General features: G+C 35.6%; 1 protein-coding gene across 9 annotated transcripts in view; it reads right to left on the bottom strand.

The window, feature by feature from the left end:
* Positions 1–10433, bottom strand: part of LOC107727055 (ankyrin-3-like) — a 117407-nt gene that overhangs the window by 24053 nt on the left and 82921 nt on the right. For 7 of the 9 annotated variants that reach the window (XM_016536817.1, XM_016536816.1, XM_016536813.1 and 4 more), the window contains 4 exons: positions 7402–7504; positions 5800–5844; positions 5245–5351; positions 3103–3327 (listed from right to left, as the gene is read on the bottom strand). In XM_016536817.1, the coding sequence (XP_016392303.1) occupies positions 3103–3327; positions 5245–5351; positions 5800–5844; positions 7402–7504 (480 nt within the window). The remainder of the gene's footprint in view (positions 1–3102; positions 3328–5244; positions 5352–5799; positions 5845–7401; positions 7505–10433) is intronic. The other 2 variants (XM_016536818.1, XM_016536811.1) reach the window with 1 other exon arrangement.

Genomic DNA, 10433 nt, shown 5'->3' with positions numbered 1-10433 from the left:
AAGTAGTTTTGCTTTAACAACGAAACACAGCGTCTCCACGGCATGGCGGCAACAATACTACAGAAAGAATAAAAGTTATGCCTTCTTTCTTTGCGTGAACATTTGGGCGGCGTTATGCAAATCTTCCCACATAGTGACGTAGGTATGTGGGGGCGTGTTAGAACCAGCCGTTTTAGGTAGGCGTGGTTGACTCTTAACTTTTATAAAGAATATCTCTTTGGATTTCAGACTTTAGTCTTTGCAACTTTACAGATCTTCTTTATGCACCAAGAGCTTGTAACACTTCAAAGAGAAAGGAAAAATTGAAATCGCATCATATGACCCCTTTAATATTATTTGTGGCAAGAAATTTATGCTAGTTTCTTTTTTTTTTTTGCATATTCCATTGGCAGGTTCTACTTTAGGAAACTCTTGCTATACTTTCTATTTAAGTGAGAGTTTTGCTTGTTTTAAGATGGGCATTTTCTGCAGTTTGGCGTAATTACTAATAAAGAATTTGTGAACAAAACTACTAAAAATGAAATGCGACCTGTTCTGGACAGTATATTATAAGCCCTATTCTAATATGGAGCAATTAAATCAAATAGCTCATGTTACACAATGGATGAAAACAGTAACATCGGACAAACATGAAATCATGGAAGAAAACATTTAATGTGTGGACAGAGAAGGTACCATGGAAAATGTCATGCCTGAAGGCCCCAGACCCACTACAACTGAGAGTCAAACAGGGCACATTAGACACTAAACGGCCTTATCCAAATACAATATATACTGCTCAAGAATATTCTGAGAGTGACCCTACCCTTAAATAAACACTGATACCTTCTCTACAACTAAAAGGTCAAATGAAACTCTCTTTTAGCGTAAAAACACAGGGCTAAGGCAGCAGCCATGACTGCAGACACTCATGCTCACCAAGCACTGCATAACCAGCCCAAACAGCCAGTATGAGTCACTTTCAGCGATGCGTACTGAAAGCTAAAAGGAAAAGGTGTAGATGAACGTAAAGGAGGACACAAAGGAAACATCAGCTATGGCGTCAATAAAAGTAGTAGTTGAAATCAACATGAAGTGCTTTGACTTCACTAAGCACACACTCCTACCCAGAAAATTTTGTTCCCCGAGGCCCGAGCTGCAGGATTCGGCTAATGTAGCTCTCGCCCTCGCTAACAGGGGGGAGTTTTCGAGGTAGATGGAGTTTACTGAATTATATCCATGCAGCATTTAGAGGAACAAAAAGGAGGAACAACTTGTCATTCCTGCAGGATGGGAGACTAGTGCTAGCATTGTAATCTTTTAGTGAGCTATTGCTCACCTTGTTCCAAGTACAGCGGCTTGTTCCAAAACCTAGTGAGCTTTCTTGCATCTAACTATGCATCCAAAATGACATGAGTGAGCTATTTGGAACATTCCTAGGCAACAACTCATACACACATAGTGCACAGGAGACTTGACTAACAATTGATTTAAGCAGGGTTTGCCATTAGCCTGCTGCAAATCTAACAGCGTAGTGCTCTAATAATCATTAAAAAATACATCAATACACAAATAATGGGTAAAACAGTACATTTGAATTAGTTTAGACTGTTTTTATTGATCCTTTCAGTACTGAATGAATTTTCTCTAGCTTTGTCCAATGTATTCTGGGATAGCATTCTTTATGAAGGACAGATTTTGACCAAAATGAATGTAGCAATCTCAGAAGGCAGCGAACTTTTTTTTTTTTTTGGAACACGCAAAAGGACACCTTAAGGCAAGACACTACAGGCAAAACCATTTTATTTTACTTTACTCTAATAATATATTTTTAATGCAGTGGTCAATTTTATGATTTTCATTCCAAAACATGTCTTCTTTCAGACTAATGCAAAGTAAAACACCCAAAATACACATTTAAGTGTTTATTTTAGTACACTTTATCTATTTGCATCTTTAGAATTAAACTACAACTCAAAATTATAATTTTTTCCCTGATGCATTGAGCCAGAAATCTCCACTTCAGTAGCACTTACATACACCAAACTTTACAATTTTAGTCCAATATTCTGAAGGTTTTTACATATGGGTTCATTCACATATCTTTTGTCTTATTTATATAACATTTTATTTTAAAAATCTAAAATCCTGTCTGTAAAAATGCTTTAATATGTCAACAAAATTAAACAACAGTTGTGAACCTGGCTTTATCCAATGTTCACATTTCTATTCTGGAAATGTATGCAAATTAATGACTAATTAGACAATGAATCATTTGCATATTTAAAAAAAAAAATTCAGAAAATGTAATCCAAAACAACTGTCTTAAAGGTATAGGTCACCCAAAAATTAAAATAAAAAAAAATAAAAAATGTTGTCATCATTTACTTGCCCTCAAGTTGTTCCAAACCTGTATGAGTTTGTTTCTTCTGCTGAACACAAAAGAAAACCAGACAGTTGATAGCAGCCATTGACTTCAATTGTAAAAACACTACAGTATGGAAGTAAACGGCTACTGTCAACTGTTTGGTTACAAACATTATTTAAAATATCTTCTTTTGTGTTCAGCAGAAGAAAGAAACTCATACACATTTGAAAGAACTTGAGCATTAAGTAAATGATGACAAAAGATTTCAATTTTGGGTGAACTATCCCTTTAATGTACTGTGGTTAACCGACAGGGGAAAGTATGATTATATCTATTTAAAAATACTAAAAAAATCTATTACCCAATTCACCTGGGGTGCCTGGCCTTAAAATATGGTCTTTGTAGGCAGCTCACCAAGTTCTAGAACAGAGCCAATGTGTGTCATTTTAAAACACTTATTACTAAAATGATTGAGCTCTTTCAGCAGTCCTCAAGATATTTACTAGGGAACTTTGATGACCTGCAGGATCCCATTGTAGGAAATAGAGTTAAGGAAAGGGTAAAGTCAAGGTACTTTACTGTACATCGCTGAGTCAGTGTCATGTACCAGGGCACTGGCATGACAACAATGGTGGGCAAAGCCGCTCTTTGTCACTGCTGAAACACTTCACCGACACACACTACCAAACACAGATGCTTTCCATGGAAATGATAAGAAAAAGCTGGAGTGAAATGGGCATGAAGGTGAAACCTACCCCAGAAACTGAGCCCCCGCTGGGCCCACCTCCACCAGCTGGCTCGCCAGCCCCTCTCCCTCCACCATGGGCGGCAGGGACGCCAGCTTGTGTCTCTTGACCAGACGGCAAGTGATACGTGTTGGCGCAGTGCACTTGCGGGGCGGGATGATGATGCGCATACCATTGTGGCGACTTCCTCGCATGGAACCGCCGCGGGCATCCACCATGAAGCTCACCAAAAACCTGCGGGAGGAAAATTATCCAATAAGACGATAAAGAGTGATTCAGCATCTTACAGGCTCTCAGAGATGAGTTGTCCCATGCTGTGATAAAAACACACTCACAAACAAATTTCAGAGAGAAAATCAGAGAAGAAGAAGTGATCTGGGATCATTCCATGCACCTGGTGAGAAGTTAGTGAGGTAGAGAATATTGGTTGGATAGTTAGACATTGTACTAACAAAGACGGTTACAATTAGTTTACAGTAAAGAATCAGAATTCAATTAAACTGTTAAGGTGTCACAATGTAAATCTTTTATCATTAAGATCTATTTTCAGCAGTTTGTATTTGTATTGCTAAAACACTCATTGCTACGGAAATCACAATTTTTTTCCCATTTTAACATTATAGTATACAGTATATTATAATAAAATGAATTAAAAAACAATAAGCGGCAATGATATACATGTGTACAGTAGGTCTTATGGTTTCTTTGGCTTATGATGTTATCAAATAGTGATCTATACTGATTTATCGGCCTGGGCTGCGTCTCTCTAGAAGTTGAGTTGAGAACAGCAACAACACAAACACAGGGAGGAAAAACTGTGATCACGTGATCAACCATCACCTGTTGTCGTACTGAAGGAGTGAGGGAGAAATGCTGCAAAGAAACAAGTGGAAATATGGAATATGGAAAAAAAAAAATCATACGAACTTTTATATAAGCATTTGTTTATTTTTGTCTCTATTATAATACATTGAAGAGAAGGAATGAATCTGGGAAAGAAAGAGAACCGAGTTCCAAAGTTCCATTTAAAACCGGTTCCAAATTTCAGAGAACTGTGTATTTGATTAGACAAGTACATTTTGATTCCGCTTATCGATTCAAGTGCGATTTAATGTGATTTTAAACCATTGAAATGCAAGAAGAGAACTCAATTCGACACTTATGTGCTGTTATCCAAAGTGCGCTCACAAAAAGCCACCTCTCATACAGTGTGAGAATCCTGAATTGAGTTCTCTTTCGCATCTTCTTCCGCTTGAACAGACAAATACCCACAAAATTGTCAAAATATCCTCATGAGCACAGTTGGTTTTGTCTTAAGTGATTGTAAACAGTTGAGAAAGAAAAGGCATGTGTATTAGGTCTTAAAGTGACAGCAGCCTAATATTTCTGCAGCTGTCAGAAGGCCACAGAAAAAACACAGAATAAATATGTTTGATATCTAAATGTTTGACTTCATTTTTTTATACCTTGAAATTCTATTGAAATAGAAACGGGAAATCTTTAAGAATCGGAAACGATAAGCATAATCGGAATTGGAAACAGCATACTTCAGTTTCACAAATGAGAAATAATTTGCACTGAATTCTAAACGCCCTGATACACTTAAAGTGAAATCAAAAAACAAACTGGTGTGATGTCTTTTCAAACAAAATCAGGCCAAAAAATTGAGTTTTCACGAGCTCAAAACAGCTTGCCAAGGGAAACCTTTTGGAAAAGTTTGCTCAGGCTGGTAAACACCTTTGAACTAGCATTACATAATTCTGTTTAGTCCGTCGAGATCAGATGTGAGCAAAAACATGAACACACTGGAGAGCTGCTTTATTGTCGAAACTGAAGTTGTCATTCTAAATGAAACCAAAACTGACACCGTTTTTCATGTTTAATTCTCTAAAACGGTTTGCTTTAAAGCAATCTATTGTTTAAATGGCTATATAAATAAACATCATTTAAATTGATTTGACTGGATTGCTGAATTTAGCTGGTGCAAACATTTCCACATCACTACGGTCAGATGCTTCAAACTTCTTTTTACCCCTAAGCAAAGAACCAAAAGCAACCTTTGCATTATCAGGGCTTTAATACTTATGTTTAATGGTTTGTTCAAATCACTAACCCTAAGTATAAGAATAGTAATGGTGATGTTGGCTTTACCCTGAATGGACTGGGCTGGAGACCAGGTTCACATTGTCCAGAGTGTCCGGCGTCCAGCTATAGCGTCTCATTGAGTCTGCGTTGTAATCTTTTGCTAAAGCCAGGTGCTGAAACACAAAACAAGCTTGTTCAGAACTGAACATACTACTCATATTTCCATTCACTGCGGTTCTGTGGTGAACCACGGTAAACGGCCTGTGCTTTCACAGTCCTCTCATATGAAACTGAGACTCTGCAACTAACAGCTCAACCACACAATTATCCCCTTGTCTTGTGGTTGATGATGAGAATCACAATCAACAAAACAACATGCAGGAGAATTATTTCTAGGAGGTGGAAGATAATGGAAGAAACCCCCTGATGCAAGACCAAAACAGCCGAAACAATGTGAAAAGCTAAGCTATAAAAATGCAACAGATAGAGAAAGGAAAGAATCTGGCCTGAAGAGCAGAACATAAAAGAATAGCAAATGCATCTTGTGGAGCAAAGCTCATGTTTGCCTGCATTGGGTTGTGGATTGAGAAACAATGCAGAATTCCTCAATGCATTTTATACCTTATAATGAGACTCAACAAGGGAGAGCATTTCTCTACAGACCCCCTGAAGCGTTTGAAGAGAAGAGACAGATTCTGAATCACTCCAAATGCACTGATCAGCAGTGATAGGCAAAATGACTTCAAGATCCTTAACAATAAAGTGGATTTTTTGACATATCTTTTACTGTCTGAATACAATTACAGTGCTGTAATAAAATAATTTTTGCAATCTCTGCATTTTTTTGGCCCACCGTTCAATTTTCTATTTGCATACTCATAGTAAGTATATTTCTGGCCTTTGATGTGCTTTGTACTTTTGGTTTAGTAAACTTCACAGAAATCTCCCATTGTTTGAATCTTGAACTCAAAATATACAGTGATTGGTTCTTATCAAACATCCGTGTTACCTCTTGAGAAAAATAAGTGATCTTAATTGTATTACATGTGCACTTGTCGCATACTTCATAACTTAAAAGTATATATTTTAAAAAGCTATACATGCAGATAATAAAATATTATTGAAATAAAAGGCCACTTGAGTGCACTTCAAGTACACATTTCTGACTATACTTTAAAAAGTGCATTTGGTAACACTTTACTTAATGCCTTTATGTATACTTCATTAAAAAAGTCGTTTTAATTTATTAATTATGCCTTGTAATGCACCTTTGTACTATCTCATGAATAACTGTAACCACAGTTAATACATTATAACACTTATCAATCCATTGTTACACTATGCATTTTAAATTCGGTTATAATTATTTACGACAAGATATAATGTATTAAAATGCACATTATGAATAATTATACCCTTTAATTCACCCTTTATAATGCATTATACATAAAGGCTTTAAGTAAAGTGTTACCAATATTCTTTTGGCATGCTTTAAAGAAGTACACTTACTGTATTTCGATGTGTTGACTAACATACTAAAGTAACATGTAAAGTACTTGATTATAATTTCAACTGTGGTGTCTTATTTTTATTTGATATTCTTTTTTAAATGCACTAAATTGCAACTTCATTATGACAAATGTGTAATTACAAATATATTTAAATGCATGACATACAACAGAAATTACATATGTCATAATTATATTTTATATGCCACAATTATATTTTAGTAACCATAAATGCATGTCAGTACATTCAGCAGTATATTTCCAAGACAATAAAAGTAATTATGAAATTACATATAAAGACGTGCTCGAGTCCTACTTAAATGTATAAAAAAGCACAGTTCAACTGTTTAACTGCATTTAATATAAATTTATATTTTATTTAATTGTAAATTAAGTGCAATTAAGTGTCCATAAATATTACACTTACAGTAAGTATATTCTTTTAAAGTACATATATATATAACACTAATCTAATGTTTTGCTATATACAAAGATATTGAATAATTACTGTATTCACATTTCATGGTATTATGGTACTTCCCTACCACTGGTACTCTTTTTGTTAGTACAGAACTTGTATTTCTTTGTTGAAATAAGTATCTAGTTTAGACTAAGGTATGCTGAGCATGATTTAAAATCCCCATGATATAAAAGACTCAACAGACAGCAATAAGGCGACACAAAATCTAAAAACTCAAGGAGAAAGAGGGCGTACCGTGTCCTTAGTTGGCGCCAGGATCTCTTCGATCATCATGCTGTCACGGGTGAAGGAGCTCCGGTTCAGTGTATTGGACCTATCCGAACTGAAGGAGCGCAGGCTGTTGGCATTTACATTAATACCATACAGTGCGGGGGAGTGACAGTGAAATACACACAAAACACACACACACACACACACACACACACAAAACAAAAACATTTATTATTGCATGCAACTTCCAGGGAAATTGATGCACAATAGCCAAAACAAGGATCGAACCCACAAGACAGATATGTGTAGTGGTGTGATGGGTTAGACATTGAGAGAATAGATGTCTAGAGAATAATTAACAGATGTGTAGCATCTTAAATGATACGCTGGTGAATATTTGTTATGACTGAATGAATGAGACACAAATCTGTGCCAGACTGTTTTTAAAAATATGCAATTGGTCCTTTGTTAAATGTTTCAATCCTACTCCTATGCTGCCACATAGTCACACATTATTAGACAAAATTTTGCACTTGTATAAAGTAAATCTAAGGAGCATCTGTGTGTTTGGGTAGTTTAAAATGGAGATTTACAGAAATTAACCAAAAATACCACTTTCTCCACTTAGTTGGAGAAAATAAGCATGGTACTTTTTCACTACCGAAATCTTTAAATACATCTTGAGAAGTTCATGCTGTGGATTAAACTGATCTCATTCCTAAATAAACATGCAGAACATCAGTAAGAACATCTGCATTTGCTTCAAATTAAATTAAATACTTCTAACCTAACATCATTTCGTTTATGCACTGATTTATGTCACTGTGGTGTCGATAGAAATGCAGAGATTTAAAAAATTCTAGCCAATACAATAAGTTGCTCATTTTAATAATAAGTCAATAACATTATGGCTTGTATTATTAAAATGCTTTACTATTTTGTGTAGAAAAAAATAAAACTTTTTTTTTTTATATTTAAAGTGAATTTAGTCATCAGCATTATAAAGTACGATAAAGATATAGATTTCCTAAAAGTGTTATTAATTAATTAAATTGAACTTAAAATAATTAAATTACAAGTGTTTTTAAAGATAAACTTTAACTTTAAACATTAGATAATGACAAAATAAATCTAAATGTAAAAATAAAGGGAAATGAGCACAAATAAATATGCAACAACACTGAAATACATCCAAAATCAGACAATACTGATAAACTGAAAGATTATAATGCTATGCAACATTGCAATTCATTCCAGCATATTTCAATCCATCGCTTTTTTACTGCTCTTTGAGCACATTTGACAAAAAAATAACTCTGTTCATGGAAATCTACTATTCATATGGGGCATTCCTTAAAGGGTTAGTTCACCCAAAAATGAAAATTCTGTCATTAATTACTCACCCTCGTGTTGTTCGAAACCCGTAAGACCTTCGTTCATCTTCAGAACATAATTTAAGATATTTTTGATGAAATCTGAGGGCTCTCTGACCCTCCCATAGACAGCAAGGTAACTACCACGTTCAAGGTCCAGAAAAGTACAAAGACAAAGTAGAAAAGTAAAGTACTCCAGAAAAGTACAAAGATGATCGACAAAGTAGTCCGTGTGACATCAGTGGTTCAACTGTAAAGTTACGAAGCTACGAGAATACTTTTTTGCGCAAAGAAAACAAAAATAACGACTTCATTCCACATTTTCGTCTCTACTGTGTCAGTTGTGGACGCGCATTCACGACAGTATCATGACGCATTGTGTTCCGAAGATGAACGAAGGTCTTACGGGTTTCGAACAACACGAGGGTGAGTAATTAAAGACAGAATTTAAATTTTTGGGTGAACTAACCCTTTAAAGCGGTTTAAGAGTAACTGTAAATAGTGTTTGTGAGTAACAGTCAATAATGGAGCGGAGTTAGCAAATGGACAATTATATAAAATTAAATAAAACTGCACCGAAGCTAAACCCGATCTAGAAGTTGTTTACTGTATCTTGACTCTAGCTTTCATTTCTATTTGCAGTAAGGCTAGGTGCATTAATGCAGACTGAGCTAACATGCACGTGCTATTTCCAACGGCTGTGCCCAATCAGAAAAAAATATGACGAGGGTTCTCAGTTCGCATTGCCTAGCTGCCAAAGTAGAATCTGTTTCTTGTGAGCATGTCACTGTGGTCTGTGAGTTTACTGATTTAAATGGATGAAATTTGATTCAGCTGATGAGGCTCTTCATGCATCCCTGGAAGCTACATTAAGAAACTATTTGGTACAGTAACTGGACTCAAGTGGACAAAAACTGAAATGTTTACAGCAATCAAACCTGAAAAGAAAAAGAAAAACTTGACAAATCAGGTTCACACACCAAACTGTCAACGCAAACCTAAAATCGAAATGAAACCATAGTCCACAGACAGAATGTGTATTCTTCATCAAATGAAAAACAATGTACAAAGCACAGTACACGACAACGATCTATGGTTTTAGAATGACTTGGGATAAGGGATGGGAAGGGTTGGAAACATCATGCCCTCTTACCTGACTTTAGGACTATGGAATGGAAGAGGAAGAACAGAGGAAATTGAAGGCAACAAATCAGAAATGCAGTGGTTGAATGAGACAGACTCTCATGTCTGGGGCTGCATTGTGCTGTACTTTCACACACACTAATTAACAAATGTTTTTTTACTCTTTAATCCATTAGGATGTGATATTTGGCACATGCAAAGAAAAGAAAACAGATAGGATTCCCTACACACTAAAGAAGTGTGTATCATATAGTATGCCTATATCTCAATTCTCTGTATGACAACTGAACACCACTACATTTGTGCCTGAACATTCAACCTTTATGATCATACAGTTATGTTTATGGTGCTGCTGCATTTGTAAATCCTTGCAAAATTCCAGGTCCCGTGCCAGAATCCCATGACTCCCATGACATGAGTAAATGCAAAGTGCTGTATCTCATTTCACATCCAAGAGAATGTTTCTTAAAGGAACAGACACAAAGAATGTCCAGTTTATTTCATAAAGCATTTATACAATAAAAAAAACTAAAATATGAC

The sequence above is a fragment of the Sinocyclocheilus rhinocerous genome, unplaced genomic scaffold, assembly GCF_001515625.1.
Source record: "Sinocyclocheilus rhinocerous isolate Xijiao unplaced genomic scaffold, SAMN03320098_v1.1 scaffold2020, whole genome shotgun sequence".
NCBI classification, from domain to species: domain Eukaryota; kingdom Metazoa; phylum Chordata; class Actinopteri; order Cypriniformes; family Cyprinidae; genus Sinocyclocheilus; species Sinocyclocheilus rhinocerous.
The sequence above is the reverse complement of the archived record's forward strand: the minus strand, read 5'-3'. Positions and strand labels throughout refer to the sequence as shown.